The following is an 18,868-nucleotide window of genomic DNA, read 5'->3' as shown; positions in this document are numbered from 1 at the left end:
GGCTGACGAGTTAAACCTGGTTTCAGGCTGACGAGTTAAACCTGGTTTCAGGCTGACGAGTTAAACCTGGTTTCAGGCTGACGAGTTAAACCTGGTTTCAGGCTGACGAGTTAAACCTGGTTTCAGGCTGACGAGTTAAACCTGGTTTCAGGCTGAGCCATTTTAAGTGGTTTCATCTCTGAAAAAGATTGTAAATGTGGATTTAGACGTTTGTGTTCAGTTCAGACCAGCAGCTTCAGAGAGACGACGTCTCTGGAACTCTGGGTTCTTTACTTCCACTGAATTCTGGTTCTTTTACCAGGAACACAGGCTGTTTGACCCCCCAGGCTGGAGTGTGTGTGTGTGTGTGTGTGTGTGTGTGTGTGTGTGTGAGAGCTGGGCTGCAGGGAACTGAAGACCAGCGACTGAACAAACTGTCTCATGAAAACTTGTTTACGTCTGAACACATTTGATCAACGGTCCTTTAATGAAGAACTGAGGTGATCTGAGATCAGCTGGAGGAACAGAGGAGGTGAAGCTCTTCTCTTCTTCTCTTCTTCTCTTCTCTCACTCCGGCCGCGGCGCCATGAAGCAGCCAATAAATTAAAAGCTCACTGTGCTCAATTATTTACACACACACACACACACACACACACACACACACACACACACACACACACACACACACACACACACACACACACACACACACACACACACACACACACACACACACACACACACACACACACACACACACACACACACACACACACACACACGGCAGCGTTCAGGAGAGTTCCTGCGTCTGGAACACTTTACCTATAGAATCGCCGGACGAGGAGGTGGAAGAGGAGGAGGAGGAGGAAGAGGAGGAGGAGGGGGAAGAGGAGGAGGAGGAGGAAGAGGAGGAGGAGGGAGAGGAAGAGGAAGAGGGAGAGGAGGAGGAAGAGGAAGAGGAAGAGGAGGAGGGTCACTGAACCCAGACCTCCTAGTCGTACTGCGACGCTGACGATTAGCGTTAGCGCCGGAGCCCCGCGGCTGCACGGCGGCGTGTCACTGGCGTCCGGCCCGGAGGGTTGACAGGTCAGAATGCAGCGAGTCCAGGTTGGTGACTCACTGGTTAAAGGTAACTGGTAACACTCACTGGGTTAAAGTTAAACCTGCGGTTACAGCAGGTTTAGTCAAACCCCGGGACGGCGTCTCGGTCAAAGCTAATGAGTTTCCTGTCCGACACCTGAAGGTTCTCGTGTTTCCAGAGCGTTTGACCAGACCTGCAGCGGCGCGGCGCGGCGCCGTCTCGGTGTAAACCACCTGCTGGCGGAGCACGGCGGCTCCACGGCGGCCCCCTGCTGGGCGGAGGACCACCCTGGAGCCGCCGGTCCCTCCGAGACTCTGACCAGAGGAATTCTCCTGAACGCCGCGGCGTCGGCGAGGAAACCACCAGAAGGTTCTTCTGCCTCTGGTGGTCCAGAGCTGCAGGAACCGTCTGGCTCTATGGGGGGGGGGCGCTAGCAGACAGCAGGAAGTTCCAGGAGCCTAAACCAATGATTGACGGTGTGTGTTGGGGAGGGGGGGGGGGGGCGTGTGGGGGGGCGGGGTGGCTGCAGCATGAGGCCAAAACCCGAGTGCAGGTCTGTGGTGCGGCGGCGGCGGCGGCGGCGGCCTCCTCAGTGGCTGTGGGGGCCTCCAGAGTTTGGGGGCACCGTGGTGCCCACCCCCCCCCTCTGTCCCGCGCCCCGCCGGCCGTGGCCCAGGATGCAGTGGGCGCTGCCGCAGCCTTCGTCCTCGTCCTCGCCCTCGCTTTCCGAAGACGACTCTCCGAACTGTCGCGGCTTCTCGTAGACGCAGCAGCCTGGAACACAACGGAGCCTCATGAGCCTCATGAACCTCATGAACCTCATGAGCCTCATGAGGCTCATGAGCCCCATGAGCTCCATGAGCCTCAGCGATCAGAGTGGCGAGCGACGCTCGCGGCTCCCAGACTCACACTTGGAGGACCGCCTCCCCAGGTGCTCGTTGTCCACCGTGTCGCTGGACCACTCCACCTTCTTCTCCGTCTTCCTTTTCCTCAGCTTGATCGTCAGACTGCGTCCCTCCTGAAAGACACCAGGGGACGTCTGAAGCCGCTTCCTGGTCCGCCCGAGGCCTGGACCAGGAAGCGGGCTGGGCCCTGGTTCAGTCCCGACTCATCAGTTTAAAACCAGAAATACTGAATCATCACAAGTAATGTTGAGCAAATGTTCAGAATAATCCCGGCTGTTCATCCTGACAAATGGGATTATCAGACACGACGAACAGGAAGCGTATGGAATCACTGGGACGTCACAGGAATCAGTGTAAACAGTGTAAACAGGAGTCAAACTGGATTCTACTGATTGATGGTTCAACTTTATAACTGATGATAAACCTTCAGACTCTGCTGACCTCAGGTGTCAAACTAGATCTTCACCTGGTTCTCACACACACACACACACACACACACACACACACACACACACACACACACACACACACACACACACACACACACACACACACACACACACACACACACACACACACACACACCAGAGTTCTTCCTTGTGGCATCAGGGCCTCCAGGGTTCAAGGGTCACGGTCAGGTGGAGCCTCTGGGCCCCTGCTGACACATCTGTCGGGGGGCGGGGTGCTGGTCTGGGGGGGGGGGGGGGGGGGGGGGGGGGGGGGTGGAGGTGGAGGCCGGGTACCTGTGCGGGGGCGGCGGGGTGCTGGTCTGAACCGTCTCGGTGATCGTCTCACTCGACGTCCCGGGAACCTCCGCCATGTCTGGATGCTAACGCTGCTAGCGGGGCCGCGAAACGTCCGGATCCGAGCGGCGCGAGGCGGAACGAGTCCTCCGAACCCTCCGAGGACCAGGTCCCGGTTCTGGCTCTGGTTCTGGTTCTGTCAGCCACAAAGTGCGGAGCAGCGCGGACAATGAAGAGGTTTACGGAGCCTGTGGAGGCAGGAGGATAACGCGATCTGAGCAACTCACACCGGAAACGACAGACTGTCACAATAAAACAAACGGCTCCGGCGGACGTGACGGTTCCGGTTCCCACAAACACCGACACTACCGACACACGTCTGTTGTAGATCCTGACGTGTGGATTCCAACTTAAACTGAAGATATTTTTCCCAGAGTTGCAGTTTAGGAGAAGAAAATATTCAAAGAGGGTTTTATTTTTTGAACCAGAAACGGAAGTGTGTTTTTCACGTAAGAGGGGAACATTTTCCTAGACGGACGTACTTTCGTTCCGCCTGTCCGTGAGGAAAAAGGTTCCGGAAGACTTATTTTCTCAAAAAGGCACAAAACTGACTCACAACTCGGCTTTAAAACGGAAACATGAGGCGAGACGTCGTTTCTGAATAACGTTGCTTTGTAACGTGTAACGTGTAACGTGTCGGGATGTCGTGTCTTCCGTTTAAATAGAAGTAGGTTTTTATTTTCAGTGTTTCCCGTTCGTCAAGAGGTCGATACTGATGACAGAGGTGTGACACACACACACACACACACACACACACACACACACACACACACACACACACACACACACACACACACACACACGTCTCTAAAAACAACATGAATGAAGTGTTGCTGTCAGTGTCGTTGTTTCCCAGTTTGATCGTTGATGAATCACGGCTGTAGTTTCTGTCTCTCCTGGTTACAGCTGTGGAGTTTGTGCTTGTCCAGATGTTCACTGTACGTTTTGTTTGATAGTCCAGATGTTCACTGTGTTTTGTCCTCAGCATTAAACAGCAGGAGTGAATCTTGAAGCGTAGTTGTTTGTAGTTTGCAGTGTTGAGGATGTGGAGGGTCGGAGGTCAGACGGTGAGACAGACGAGGAGGACGACCGCCAGATACTGTTCCAGTGGGCCAGAGAAACCTCCTTCCTCCTCCTCTTCCTCCTCCTCCTCCTCCTCCTCCCGGCTCCATGCTGAGAAGCTGCGGCGGCGGCGACAGCGGGACCAGGCCATCCTGTCCAGTCAGCACAATGTGAGTGTCAACATCTGGAATGCTTCATCACTTCCTGTGGCGACACTGGGGAGACAGGCATGTCCCCTGGACGGGGCGGAGACGTCCACACAACGTGACGAGCATGAGTCATCCTGTCACTCAGACTGAGAACAAAGCAGAGCCTGTAGAGAAAAACCCAGACAGACACAGGATGAAGGTCCAAAACATCAAAGCTCCAGTCTGCAGGGGGAGGACCAGCGACTAAGTTGTCTCATAGTCAAACGGTCTCACTCAGGGAACCTCTGCTGTTTCACCAGCACAGACGGACTGATACAATACTGCTAAGAAGTGTCCCTCCTCTTGTCCCTGTCCTGCTGGACGTCCCTCCTCTTGTCCCTGTCCTGCTGGACGTCCCTCCTCTAGTCCCTGTCCTGCTGGACGTCCCTCCTCTAGTCCCTGTCCTGCTGGACGTCCCTCCTCCAGTCCCTGTCACTGCTGGACGTCCCTCCTCCAGTCCCTGTCCTGCTGGACGTCCCTCCTCTTGTCCCTGTCCTGCTGGACGTCCCTCCTCCAGTCCCTGTCCTGCTGGACGTCCCTCCTCTTGTCCCTGTCCTGCTGGACGTCCCTCCTCTTGTCCCTGTCCTGCTGGACGTCCCTCCTCTAGTCCCTGTCCTGCTGGACGTCCCTCCTCCAGTCCCTGTCCTGCTGGACGTCCCTGCCTCCAGTCCCTGTCCTGCTGGACGTCCCTCCTCTAGTCCCTGTCCTGCTGGACGTCCCTCCTCTAGTCCCTGTCCTGCTGACGTCCTCAGTCCTCCAGTCACTTCCTGCCCCAGAGAGACTCAATAACCTTTGTGTGGTTCGTCCTCAGTGTTTCTCTTAAACGGCTGTGAGCCTCACAATTCAGACTTCAGACTTCAGACTTCAGAATTCAGAATTCAGAATTCAGACTTCAGACTTCAGAATTCAGAATTCAGAATTCAGACTTCAGAATTCAGACTTCCAGAATTCAGACTTCAGAATTCAGACTTCAGAATTCAGAATTCAGACTTCAGAATTCAGAATTCAGACTTCAGACTTCAGACTTCAGAATTCAGAATTCAGACTTCAGACTTCAGAATTCAGAAATTCAGAATTCAGAATTCAGACTTCAGAATTCAGAATTCAGAATTCAGACTTCAGAATTCAGAATTCAGAATTCAGACTTCAGAATTCAGACTTCAGACTTCAGACTTCAGGAATTCAGACTTCAGAATTCAGACTTCAGAAATTCAGACTTCAGACTTCAGAATTCAGACTTCAGACTTCAGAATTCAGAATTCAGACTTCAGAATTCAGACTTCAGAATTCAGAATTCAGACTTCAGAATTCAGACTTCAGAATTCAGAATTCAGACTTCAGAATTCAGATTCAGACTTCAGAATTCAGACTTCAGACTTCAGAATTCAGACTCAGAATTCAGACTTCAGAATCAGACTTCAGAATTCAGAATCAGACTTCAGAATTCAGACTTCAGAATTCAGACTTCAGAATTCAGACTTCAGAATTCAGACTTCAGACTCAGACTTCAGACTTCAGACTTCAGAATTCAGACTTCAGAATTCAGACTTCAGACTTCAGAATTCAGACTTCAGACTTCAGAATTCAGAATTCAGACTTCAGAATTCAGACTTCAGAATTCAGACTTCAGACCAGAGATCAGAGGAAAAGGTTTCCCGACCTTGTTGGTTCTGGTTCTTAGTGGATCTTCTTTGTTCCCAGGAGGCTGCAGGAGGACCAGTGAGGTGGACGGACAAGGTGAAGACAAGTACACTGCCGTCACTCCTCCAGGGACCCAAGAAAGGTGAGTGGAGTCCTGCTGGGTCTCTGGATTAGGGGTAGGGGGTAGGGTTAGGGGGTAGGGTTAGGGTCAGGGGTAGGGGTCAGGGGTTAGGGTTAGGGATCGGGGTTAGTCCTCCTGTGGGTCTCAGGACCTCTGGTTCTTGTGCCCCCCCAGACACCAGGGTCCCGCTGCCTCCAGCCTACAGTCCAGACTGGGTGGAGTCCAGCTGGTACCAGTGGTGGGAGGAAGAGGAGTTCTTCAGACCAGAGCAACATGTGAGCCTCTCACCTGGTCCACAGTCCACCAGAACCCCCTGTCTCCATGGCAACAGACGCTGGGCCAGAACCCCCTGTCTCCATGGCAACAGACGCTGGGCCAGAACCCCCTGTCTCCATGGCAACAGACGCTGGTCTGATGTTCAAACTGGTTAAAGATCTAATAATAATAATAATAATAATAATAATGATAATAATGATGATAAATAATGATGATAATAATGATGATATAATAATGATAATAATGATGATAATAATAATAATAATGATAATAATGATGATAATGATGATAATAATAATAATAATGATAATAATGATGATAATAATGATGATAATAATAATAATAATAATGATGATAATAATAATAATGATGATAATAATAATGATAATAATAATAATAATAATGATGATAATAATAATAATAATGATAATAATGATGATAATAATGATGATAATAATAATGATAATAATGATGATAATAATAATAATGATGATAATAATGATGATAATAAATAATGATAATAATGATGATAATAATAATAATAATGATAATAATGATGATAATGATGATAATAATAATAATAATGATAATAATGATGATAATAATGATAATAATGATGATAATAATAATAATGATGATAATAATAATGATGATAATAATAATGATAATAATAATGATATAATATATGATAAAATAATGATGATAATAATGATAATAATGATAATGATGATGATAATAATGATAATAATAATGATAATAATAATGATGATAATAATAACAATAATGATAATAATAATGATAATAATAATAATAATGATGATAATAAGGATAATAATGATGATAATAATGATGATGATAATAATGATATAATGATGATGATAATAATGATAATAATAATGCTAATAATAATGATGATAATAATGATAATAATGATGATAATAATGATGATGATAATAATGATAATAATAATATAATGATATAAAACTGCTACTAATAATAAATAATAATAATATAATAATAATGATATACTGCTACTCATGGTAAAGAATCATAATAATAAAGAAGTGAGACTAATATAAAGATAATATAAAGATAATATAAAGATAATAAAGATAATATAAAGATAATAAAGATAATAAGATAATATAAAGATAATAAAGATAATAAAGATAATAAAGATAATATAAAGATAATATAAAGATAATATAAAGATAATAAAGATAATATAAAGATAATAAAGATAATATAAAGATAATATAAAGATAATATAAAGATAATAAAGATAATAAAGATAATATAAAGATAATAAAGATAATAAAGATAATATAAAGATAATATAAAGATAATAAAGATAATATAAAGATAATATAAAGATAATAAAGATAATATAAGATAATATAAAGATTATATAAAGATAATAAAGATAATATAAAGATAATAAAGATAATAAAGATAATATAAAGATAATATAAAGATAATAAAGATAATATAAAGATAATATAAAGATTATATAAAGATAATAAAGATAATATGAAGATAATATAAAGATAATAAAGATAATATAAAGATAATAAAGATAATATAAAGATAATAAAGATAATAAAGATAATATGAAGATAATATAAAGATAATATAAAGATAATAAAGATAATATAAAGATAATAAAGATTATATAAAGATAATAAAGATTATATAAAGATAATAAAGATAATATAAAGATAATAAAGATAATATAAAGATAATAAAGATAATAAAGATTGTCTCTCAGGCCTCCAGGACGTTACAGGATCAAAGACCTCCACACCCTTTATTGTCTCTGTGTCTCACGTCTCCCGTCTGCGTGTCCCGTCCTCAGGAGCGTCTGTCCCAGGCGGTGGACAAGACCTTCTGTCTCTGCATCCCCCCCCCCAACGTGACGGGCTCTCTGCACCTGGGCCACGCCCTGACGGTGGCGCTGGAGGACGTCCTGGTCCGATGGTAACTGGTCCTGGTGTCTGTCCTCCATGAGGGCCGGACTGTGTCGTGACACTGTCCTCCACTTGTCCCCAGGAGGAGGATGCAGGGCTACAGGGTCCTGTGGGTGCCTGGCTGTGACCATGCCGGCATCGCCACACAGGTAAGGTCACCGGGGTCACCGGGGTCACCTGGGTCACCTGGGTCTCCTGAGTCCCCTGAGTCACCTGGGTCTCCTGGGTCTCCTGGGTCTCCTGGGTCCCCTGGGTCCCCTGGGTCCCCTGGGTCCCGGTCCTGGTGGGTCATAATGGAACATACTGTATTATTAATATGATGAAACGTGTGTGTGTGTGTGTGTGTGTGTGTGTGTGTGTGTGTGTGTGTGTGTGTGTGTGTGTGTGTGTGTGTGTGTCAGTCCGTGGTGGAGCGGCGGCTCCAGAGGGGGGGTCGGACCAGACAGCAGCTCCACAGGGACGAGTTCCTGCAGGAGGTGTGGCGCTGGAAGGAGGAGTGAGTCTACATCTACCCCCCCCTCTCTCTCTCTCTCTACCCCCCCCGCCCCCCCCTCTCTCTCTCTCTACCCCCCCTCTCTCACTCTAACCCCCCCTCTCTCTCTCTACCTCCCATCCTTCTCTCCCCCCCCTCTCTCTCTCTCTCTACCCCCCCTCTCTCACTCTAACCCCCCCTTTCTCTCTCTGTCTCTCTCTCTACCCCACCTCTCTCACTCTAACCCCCCCTCTCTCTCTCTATCCCCCCCTCTCTCTCTCTCTCTCTCTCTCTCTCTACCCCCCCCCCCCCCCCCCCAGGAAGGGAGATGAGATCTACCAGCAGCTCAGGACTCTGGGAGCGTCTCTGGACTGGACCAGGAGTTGTTTCACCATGGACCCTGTGAGGACACACACACACACACACACACACACACACACACACACACACACAGGGTGTAATGTGTGTGTGTGTGTGTCCTCAGGGCTTCAGCAGGGCAGTGACGTCCGCCTTCGTCCGTCTCAGTGACTCTGGTCTGATCTACCGGGCCGAAGGTCTGGTGAACTGGAGCTGCGCCCTGGAGTCCGCCATCTCCGACATCGAGGTGAGACATGGTCCTCTCTGGGGACGGGGTGAGACATGGTCCTCTCTGGGGACGGGGTGAGACATGGTCCTCTCTGGGGACGGGGTGAGACATGGTCCTCTCTGGAGACGGGGTGAGACGTCCTCCTCTCTGGAGACGGGGTGAGACGGTCGTCCTCTCTGGGGACGGGGTGAGACATCGTCCTCTCTGGGGACGGGGTGAGACATGGTCCTCTCTGGAGACGGGGTGAGATGTCCTCCTCTCTGGAGACGAGGTGAGATGTCCTCTCTGGAGACTAGGTGAGACGTCCTCCTCTCTGGAGACGGGGTGAGACATCCTCTCTGGAGACGGGGTGAGACGTCCTCTCTCTGGAGACGGGGTGAGACGTCCTCCTCTCTGGAGACGGGGTGAGACGGTCGTCCTCTCTGGGGACGGGGTGAGACATCGTCCTCTCTGGGGACGGGGTGAGACATGGTCCTCTCTGGAGACGGGGTGAGACGTCCTCCTCTCTGGAGACGAGGTGAGATGTCCTCTCTGGAGACTAGGTGAGACGTCCTCCTCTCTGGAGACGGGGTGAGACATCCTCTCTGGAGACGGGGTGAGACGGTCGTCCTCTCTGGGGACGGGGTGAGACATCGTCCTCTCTGGGGACGGGGTGAGACATGGTCCTCTCTGGAGACGGGGTGAGACGTCCTCCTCTCTGGAGACGAGGTGAGATGTCCTCTCTGGAGACTAGGTGAGACGTCCTCCTCTCTGGAGACGGGGTGAGACATCCTCTCTGGAGACGGGGTGAGACGTCCTCCTCTCTGGAGACGGGGTGAGACGTCCTCCTCTCTGGAGACGGGGTGAGACGGTCGTCCTCTCTGGGGACGGGGTGAGACATCGTCCTCTCTGGGGACGGGGTGAGACATGGTCCTCTCTGGAGACGGGGTGAGACGTCCTCCTCTCTGGAGACGAGGTGAGATGTCCTCTCTGGAGACTAGGTGAGACGTCCTCCTCTCTGGAGACGGGGTGAGACATCCTCTCTGGAGACGGGGTGAGACGGTCGTCCTCTCTGGGGACGGGGTGAGACATCGTCCTCTCTGGGGACGGGGTGAGACATGGTCCTCTCTGGAGACGGGGTGAGACGTCCTCCTCTCTGGAGACGAGGTGAGATGTCCTCTCTGGAGACTAGGTGAGACGTCCTCCTCTCTGGAGACGGGGTGAGACATCCTCTCTGGAGACGGGGTGAGACGGTCGTCCTCTCTGGAGACGGGGTAAGACTTCCTCCTCTCTGGAGACGGGGTGAGACGTCCTCTCTGGAGACAAGGTGAGACTTCCTCTGTGGAGACGAGATGAGACGTCCTCCTCTCTGGACCTCCCCTAACCAGGACATTACGAGACACCAGAGGACTCTCAGTCATGAACCAGTAGAGGGCTTGTGGTTGTCCAGGTGGACTCCCTGGACCTGTCTGGACCGTCCTGGATCTCCGTCCCTGGTTATGAAGACAAGGTGGAGTTCGGGACCATGACCACGTTCGCCTACCCGGTGGAAGACCTGGGTCAGTGTGAGGACATGAGGACACCTGCAGTCCCCCGCCGTCCCCCCTCGTGTCTCAGGAGCTTTTCTGTCTGTCCCTGTAGAGACGGAGGTGATGGTGTCCACCACCCGTCCTGAGACCATGCTGGGAGACGTGGCCGTGGCCGTCCACCCTGAAGACCCCCGGTACCAGGCCAGTAGGACGGACCACCACTGATACACCCTGTCCTGGTCCCTGGTCCCTCCCTGGTCCCTCTCTTGTCCCTCCCTGGTCCCTCTCTTGTCCCTCTCTTGTCCCTCCCTGGTCCCTCTCTTGTCCCTCCCTGGTCCCTCCCTGGTCCCTCCCTGGTCCCTCTCTGGTCCCTCTCTTGTCCCTCCCTGGTCCCTCCCTGGTCCCTCTCTTGTCCCTCTCTGGTCCCTCCCTGGTCCCTCTCTGGTCCCTCTCTGGTCCCTCCCTGGTCCCTCCCTGGTCCCTCTCTTGTCCCTCCCTGGTCCCTCTCTTGTCCCTCCCTGGTCCCTCCCTGGTCCCTCTCTTGTCCCTCCCTGGTCCCTCTCTGGTCCCTCTCTGGTCCCTCCCTGGTCCCTCCCTGGTCCCTCCCTGGTCCCTCTCTTGTCCCTCCCTGGTCCCTCTCATGTCCCTCTCTTGTCCCTCCCTGGTCCCTCTCTTGTCCCTCCCTGGTCCCTCCCTGGTCCCTCTCTTGTCCCTCTCTGGTCCCTCCCTGGTCCCTCCCTGGTCCCTCTCTTGTCCTCCCTGGTCCCTCTCATGTCCCTCTCTTGTCCCTCCCTGGTCCCTCTCTTGTCCCTCTCTGGTCCCTCCCTGGTCCCTCTCTTGTCCCTCCCTGGTCCCTCCCTGGTCCCTCTCTTGTCCCTCTCTGGTCCCTCCCTGGTCCCTCTCTTGTCCCTCCCTGGTCCCTCTCTGGTCCCTCTCTTGTCCCTCCCTGGTCCCTCTCTGGTCCTCTCTTGTCCCTCCCTGGTCCCTCTCTGGTCCTCTCTTGTCCCTCTCTGGTCCCTCTCTTGTCCCTCTCTGGTCCCTCCCTGGTCCCTCTCTTGTCCCTCCTGGTCCCTCCCTGGTCCTCTCTTGTCCCTCCCTGGTCCCTCTCTGGTCCCTCTCTTGTCCCTCCCTGGTCCCTCTCTGGTCCCTCTCTTGTCCCTCTCTGGTCCCTCTCTTGTCCCTCTCTGGTCCCTCCCTGGTCCCTCTCTTGTCCCTCTCTTGTCCCTCTCTGGTCCCTCTCTTGTCCCTCCCTGGTCCCTCTCTGGTCCCTCTCTTGTCCCTCTCTGGTCCCTCTCTTGTCCCTCCCTGGTCCCTCCCTGGTCCCTCTCTTGTCCCTCTCTGGTCCCTCCCTGGTCCCTCTCTTGTCCCTCCCTGGTCCCTCCCTGGTCCCTCTCTTGTCCCTCTCTGGTCCCTCCCTGGTCCCTCTCTGTCCCTCCCTGGTCCCTCTCTGGTCCCTCTCTTGTCCCTCCCTGGTCCCTCTCTGGTCCCTCTCTTGTCCCTCCCTGGTCCCTCTCTGGTCCCTCTCTTGTCCCTCTCTGGTCCCTCTCTTGTCCCTCTCTGGTCCCTCCCTGGTCCCTCTCTTGTCCCTCCCTGGTCCCTCCCTGGTCCCTCTCTTGTCCCTCCCTGGTCCCTCTCTGGTCCCTCTCTTGTCCCTCCCTGGTCCCTCTCTGGTCCCTCTCTTGTCCCTCTCTGGTCCCTCTCTTGTCCCTCTCTGGTCCCTCCCTGGTCCCTCTCTTGTCCCTCTCTTGTCCCTCTCTGGTCCCTCTCTTGTCCTCCCTGGTCCCTCTCTGGTCCCTCTCTTGTCCCTCTCTGGTCCCTCTCTTGTCCCTCCCTGGTCCCTCCCTGGTCCCTCTCTTGTCCCTCTCTGGTCCCTCCCTGGTCCCTCTCTGGTCCCTCCCTGGTCCCTCCCTGGTCCCTGGTTTTACGTTGCTCCTATTGGTCTTTGTGTTAAGAGTCCGTCCCCGTCACTGCTGGTCTCTGCTCACAGAAAGGACCAGGTCCTGAAGGGTCCTGAAGGTCCTGGTGGGACCTGGTCCAGTAAAACCCTGAACCAGGTCTATGTCCCTGCAGGCTCTGCATGGCAGGAAGGTCCGACACCCGTTCTCTGGGAGACTGCTGCCGGTCCTCACGGACCTGGAGGTGGACATGGAGCTGGGGACTGGTGGGACACACACACACACACACACACACACACACACACACACACACACACACACACACACACACACTCACACACACTCACACACACTCTCACACACTCTCACTCTCTCTCTCTCTCTCTCTCTCTCTCTCTCTCTCTCTCTCTCTCTCTCTCTCTCTCTCACCCTCTCACCCACACACTCTCTCACTCTCTCACTCTCTCACCCTCTCACTCTCTCACCCTCTCACTCTCTCACCCTCTCACTCTCTCACTCTCTCACCCTCTCACTCTCTCACTCTCTCACCCTCTCACTCTCTCACTCTCTCACCCTCTCACTCTCTCACTCTCTCACCCTCTCACTCTCTCACCCTGTCAGGTGCGGTGAAGGTGACTCCGGCTCACGACCACTCAGACTTCCAGCTCTCCCAGAGACACTCGCTGCCGCGGCTCACTGTGATTGGAGGAGACGGGAGGATGACGCCCTCTTGTGGCGAGTGGCTGCAGGTGCGTGACCTCGGAGGATTTTACCGACTGATCAATAACGATAATAACACTTTTCATTGATAATAACACTTTTCATTGATAATAACACTTTTTATTAAAACGCTATAACCGGCGTAGCGCGGCGGTACGAACCGGGTTGAGCCGTGACGTCTTAAGATGTGATGGTGTGTGTGTGTGTGTGTGTGTGTGTGTGTGTGTGTGTGTGTGTGTGTGTGTGTGTGCAGGGAGTGAAGCGCTTCGCAGCGCGGCAGCTGGTGGTGGACGCTCTGGTGGACAAGAAGCTGTTCAGAGGGAAGACGGGTCACGCCATGACGCTTCCTGTCTGCAGGTTGGCTCCGCCCCCCTCCTCCCGTCTTTCTACACCTTCACACCTTCACCTCCTCCTCGCCGCCACGCCACAGCTGGAAACCGTGTGTGTGGACGTGTTGCGTCACGTTATTTCACCTTGAAGGGAGTTCTTGAATCAGGCCGAGCACATGGCAGGAACTGTAGACCGTCTGAGGCTGGTCCTGTTGGACATGGAGACGAGATCTGAGGCTGGTCCTGTTGGACGTGGAGACGAGGACGTCCCCCAGAAGAGTCCAGATCAGCTGATCAGCTGTTCTTCTACCAAAACGCCTCTGATGAACCAAACATGGCAGCGACTTGGTGGTTTTATTGTTGTGGCTGACGGAGCTCCTGTCCTCTGTCCCTCTGTCCCTCTGTCCCCCTGTCCTCATGTCCTCCTGTCCCCTGTCCTCTGTCCCCCTGTCCTCCTGTGCTCATGTCCTCCTGCCCTCCTGTCCTCCTGTCCCCTGTCATCCTGTCCTCCTGTCCCTCTGTCCTCTGTCCCCCTGTCCCCTGTCCTCTGTCCCTCTGTCCTCATGTCCTCATGTCCTCCTGTCCTCTGTCCCCCTGTCCTCCTGTGCTCATGTCCTCCTGCCCTCCTGTCCTCCTGTCCCCTGTCCTCCTGTCCTCCTGTCCTCTGTCCCCCTGTCCTCATGTCCTCCTGTGCTCATGTGCTCATGTCCTCCTGTCCCCCTGTCCTCCTGTCCTCTGTCCTCTGTCCTCCTGTCCTCCTGTCCCCTGTCCCCCTGTCCTCCTGTCCCCCTGCAGCCGCTCCGGAGACGTGATCGAGCCCCTCCTGAAGAAGCAGTGGTTCCTGCGCTGCGGGGACATGGCGAGGACGGCCGTCCAGGCGAGTCCCCGGCGCCGAGACGCTCGTCTTGTCGGAGACGTGGCGTTAAAAGTCCGTCCCTCTTGTCCCTTCAGGCCGTGGAGGACGGAGAGCTGGAGATCATTCCTCACCACTACGCCAAGACCTGGAGGAACTGGCTGTCCAACATCAGGTGTGTGACCCCTGACCTCTGAACCCTGACCTCTGAACCCTGACCTCTGACCTCTGAACCCTGACCTCTGAACCCTGACCTCTGACCCCCGACCTCTGACCCCTGACCTCTGAACCCTGACCTCTGACCTCTGACCTCGGAGTCAGAACAACGGCGACACAGTGATGAAGAATGAGTCCTTGTCTTCCTCAGTGACTGGTGCATCTCCAGGCAGCTGTGGTGGGGCCACCAGATCCCGGCCTACCAAGTCCACATCCCCCACCGGTCCTCGGACCAGGTCAGTCCCCCACCGGTCCTCGGACCAGGTCCGTCCCCCACCGGTCCTCGGACCAGGTCCGTCCCCCACCGGTCCTCGGACCAGGTCCGTCCCCCACCGGTCCTCGGACCAGGTCCGTCCCCCAGCCGGGACAAACACTCTTCTATTGTTCTAAGATCAGATCCTCCTCTCATGTGTCCCCTGGTGAGAAACTGGTCCAGTTGTCTGTCGGCCATCTTGGTAACGAACAACCAGCAGGTTCACCCTGGAGGTGAAGGGCTGAACGTGTGGTTCCCTGCTGAACGTGTGGTTCCCTGCTGAACGTGTGGTTCCCTGGAGGTGAACGACTGAACGTGTGGTTCCCTGCTGAACGTGTGGTTCCCTGCTGAACGTGTGGTTCCCTGCTGAATGTGTGGTTCCCTGCTGAATGTGTGATTCTCTGCTGAGCGTGTGGTTCCCTGGAGGTGAACGACTGAATGTGTTGGTTCCCTGGAGGTGAAGGGCTGAATGGTTCCCTGGAGGTGAAGGGCTGAACGGTTCCCTGGAGGTGAAGGGCTGAATGGTTCCCTGGAGGTGAAGGGCTGAACGGTTCCCTGGAGGTGAAGGGCTGAACGGTTCCCTGGAGGTGAAGGGCTGAATGGTTCCCTGGAGGTGAAGGGCTGAATGGTTCCCTGGAGGTGAAGGGCTGAATGGTTCCCTGGAGGTGAAGGGCTGAACGGTTCCCTGGAGGTGAAGGGCTGAATGGTTCCCTGGAGGTGAAGGGCTGAACGTTTCCCTGGAGGTGAAGGGCTGAACGGTTCCCTGGAGGTGAAGGGCTGAACGGTTCCCTGGAGGTGAAGGGCTGAACGGTTCCCTGGAGGTGAAGGGCTGAACGGTTCCCTGGAGGTGAAGGGCTGAACGGTTCCCTGGAGGTGAAGGGCTGAACGGTTCCCTGGAGGTGAAGGGCTGAACGGTTCCCTGGAGGTGAAGGGCTGAACGGTTCCCTGGAGGTGAAGGGCTGAACGGTTCCCTGGAGGTGAAGGGCTGAACGGTTCCCTGGAGGTGAACGACTGAATGTGTCGGTTCCCTGGAGGTGAAGGGCTGAACGGTTCCCTGGAGGTGAAGGGCTGAACGGTTCCCTGGAGGTGAAGGGCTGAACGGTTCCCTGGAGGTGAAGGGCTGAACGGTTCCCTGGAGGTGAACGACTGAATGTGTCGGTTCCCTGGAGGTGAAGGGCTGAACGGTTCCCTGGAGGTGAAGGGCTGAACGGTTCCCTGGAGGTGAAGGGCTGAACGGTTCCCTGCTGTGTTGCAGGAGCTCTGGGTGTGTGGACACAGCGAGGACGAGGCTCGCCACAAGGCGGCGCTGAAGTACGCAGTGAAGCCTGAAGACGTGACGCTGACCCGAGGTGAGTCCTCAGACCTCCGGCCCTCCGTCCTCTCTGACCCCCCACTGCTCCCCAGACCTGCTCCCCTGTAGGCCAGGTTCTGAACACGTCCCAGGGTCAGAAGGTTCCTCTTCCCCGCAGGGTCTTCTGGGTCCATTGGGTTCTAAAAACATTATTAATCATCCAGACTACAGTTATAAGACGTTTGTTCAGGACTTAGAAGTTCTGATCCTTCGTTCAGGACTTAGAAGTTCTGATCCTTCGTTCAGGACTTAGAAGTTCTGATCCTTCGTTCAGGACTTAGAAGATCTGATCCTTCCTTCAGATCCTGATGTTCTGGACACCTGGTTCTCCTCGGGACTCTTTCCCTTCGCGATGCTCGGCTGGCCTCAGCAGGTGAGACGCCGCCTCCTGCTGGTCAACTGCCCCTTGTCCTCCTGTCACTCACCCCCCTACCCCCCACCCCCCCTCCCCCCTGCCCCCCCACAGACCCCTGACCTTCAGCGGTTCTACCCCAACTCCCTGCTGGAGACCGCAGCGACCTGATCTTCTTCTGGGTGGCCCGGATGGTGATGCTGGGGACCGAGCTGACTGGACAGCTGCCCTTCAAGCAGGTGGGGGTTGGGGGGGTGGGGGGGACCACACCCTGCCGGGGGGGGGGGGGGGGGGGGGGGGGGGGGGTCAGACTGGGCCTCAGCAGGCTGGATCAGCTTCTCTCTGCCAGCAGGTCCTGCTCCACTCGCTGGTCAGAGACAAACATGGGAGGAAGATGAGTAAATCTCTGGGGAACGTCATCGATCCTCTGGACGTGGTCCACGGAGTCTCTCTGGAGGTACTCTGACCTGGTAGTCTGACCTGGTACTCTGACCTGGTACTCTGCTGCTCAGACCTGGAGGTCCGGTGAGGTCTGAGGCTCAGCCTGGACCACTGGGCTCAGAAAGAGAATCTGAATGAGTCCAGACAACAAACCAGAACAATAGAGACTTTCTTCAACTGACACCAGCAGCTCATCTGCATACAGACAGACTTTGTGGTAGAACCACTGCTCTATGTTTGTTTCTATAGATCTTATATGTAGATAAGATGTATAAATAAATAACATTTGAAGTACTTCAGGGACCACATACAGTCCAGTTCCATAGAGACCACACTGGTAAAATAGTGCTGTCATAATAACTTCAATGTACACCTTGTCACAGCGTAGGGAATGAAATCCAAACCGGCCTCTGATCTTTCTGTTTGAGCCTTTCAACATAAAAGCAGCTAGGAGTTTCTACAAACGATGATTCCTGAGACCTCTGGACATTTAAACAATCTGTCTGCTTTGATCTAAAGACACTGGGTCCTTACTTATGTCACAATGTGTGACCATGTTTTCATTTCTCCTGGATTCTGATTGGCTGTCATTGTCATGCTTCTACACTGCCCCCTACAGGTGTGGCTGCTCAGAGCAGCTCTGGACCAGGTGGACATGCTGTCGTGTCAATGAAGGTTTCTTTTGTAAATGTAGAAGGGGAAATAGTTGTTTTTGTAAAAACCTGTCTGCATGTAAACGTGGCCTGAAAGCTCTAAAATCACAATCTGGTGGAATCAGTTCATAAGCCCCGCCCACACCGGAGGAGGGGCTTATACCTGAGCCCCGCCCACAACGGAGGTGTTCTCAGGTAGAGTGTAGAAGTTCTCAGTCCTTCACCGTCTCTGTTCCTCAGAGGCTGGAGGAGAAGGTGAGGGAAGGAAACGTGGAGCTGAAGGAGCAGCAGGTGGCGCTGCAAGCTCAGGTGAGCCTCCCTCCAACAGACCCCACCCTCCACCCTCCACCTCCACCCTCCGCCCTCCAGACCCCCCCCCCCCCCTCCACCCCCCACGGTGAAGCTGACCTGTCCTGTATCTTCCACAGAGGAAGGACTTTCCTCAGGGAATCCCCCAGTGTGGGACCGACGCACTCAGGTTCGCACTTTGTTCTCACAGGATTCAAGGTGAGTAACTGTAACCTGGAGTAACTGTAACTTGAAGTAACTGTAACCTGGGAGTAACTGTAACCTGGGAGTAACTGTAACCTGGGAGTAACTGGAACCTGAAGTAACTGTAACCTGGGAGTAACTGTAACCTGAAGTAACTAACCTGGGAGTAACTGTAACCTGGGAGTAACTGTAACTTGAAATAACTGTAACCTGGGAGTAACTGTAACCTGGGAGTAACTAACCTGGGAGTAACTGGAACCTGAAGTAACTGTAACCTGGGAGTAACTGTAACCTGAAGTAACTGTAACCTGAAGTAACTGTAACCTGGGGATAACTGTAACCTGGGAGTAACTGTAACCTGAAGTAATTGTAACCTGAAGTAACTAACCTGGGAGTAACTGTAACCTGGGAGTAACTGTAACCTGAAGTAACTGTAACCTGGGAGTAACTGTAACCTGGGAGTAATTGTAACCTGAAGTAACTGTAACCTGGGAGTAACTATAACCTGGGAGTAACTGTAACCTGGAGTAACTGTAACCTGAAGTAACTGTAACCTGGGAGTAACTGTAACCTGGAGTAACTGTAACCTGAAGTAACTGTAACCTGGGAGTAACTGTAACCTGAAGTAACTGTAACCTGGAGTAACTGTAACCTGGGAGTAACTGTAACCTGAAGTAACTGTAGCCTGAAGTAACTGTAACCTGAAGTAACTGTAGCCTGAAGT

The 18,868-nt window shown here is 52.7% G+C and overlaps 3 protein-coding genes across 3 annotated transcripts in view; 2 read left to right on the top strand and 1 right to left on the bottom strand.

Annotated features, from left to right (window-relative positions):
* Positions 1-818: 818 nt before the first annotated feature.
* On the bottom strand, positions 819-2,983 carry ppp1r11 (protein phosphatase 1, regulatory (inhibitor) subunit 11). The gene is given in 4 exon segments (XM_080515584.1): positions 819-1,834; positions 1,970-2,078; positions 2,709-2,713; positions 2,716-2,983. Coding segments are annotated over 4 exon segments (369 nt in total). The 5' UTR covers positions 2,786-2,983; the 3' UTR covers positions 819-1,649.
* A 955-nt stretch (positions 2,984-3,938) lies between these two features.
* vars2 (valyl-tRNA synthetase 2, mitochondrial) overlaps positions 3,939-18,868 on the top strand; it is a gene marked incomplete at its 5' end in the record, with an annotated part of 29,625 nt that continues 14,695 nt past the window's right edge. The window contains 12 exon segments of the mRNA XM_080515906.1: positions 3,939-4,000; positions 5,700-5,801; positions 5,929-6,055; positions 7,912-8,033; positions 8,106-8,172; positions 8,425-8,519; positions 8,816-8,897; positions 8,980-9,099; positions 10,511-10,619; positions 10,702-10,790; positions 17,893-17,961; positions 18,081-18,159. Coding sequence (XP_080372032.1) covers positions 3,939-4,000; positions 5,700-5,801; positions 5,929-6,055; positions 7,912-8,033; positions 8,106-8,172; positions 8,425-8,519; positions 8,816-8,897; positions 8,980-9,099; positions 10,511-10,619; positions 10,702-10,790; positions 17,893-17,961; positions 18,081-18,159 — 1,123 coding nt within the window.
* On the top strand, positions 12,614-17,642 carry LOC308144986 (valine--tRNA ligase, mitochondrial-like). Its single transcript, XM_080516297.1, is given in 11 exon segments — positions 12,614-12,750; positions 13,106-13,233; positions 13,458-13,561; positions 14,329-14,410; positions 14,485-14,561; positions 14,754-14,838; positions 16,111-16,204; positions 16,509-16,579; positions 16,673-16,715; positions 16,718-16,797; positions 16,911-17,642. Coding segments are annotated over 11 exon segments (981 nt in total). The 5' UTR covers positions 12,614-12,647; the 3' UTR covers positions 17,025-17,642.

Source organism: Blennius ocellaris, assembly GCF_963422515.1.
Source record: "Blennius ocellaris genome assembly, chromosome: 20".
NCBI lineage: Eukaryota > Metazoa > Chordata > Actinopteri > Blenniiformes > Blenniidae > Blennius > Blennius ocellaris.
This window is presented reverse-complemented; position numbering and strand designations above follow the sequence as displayed.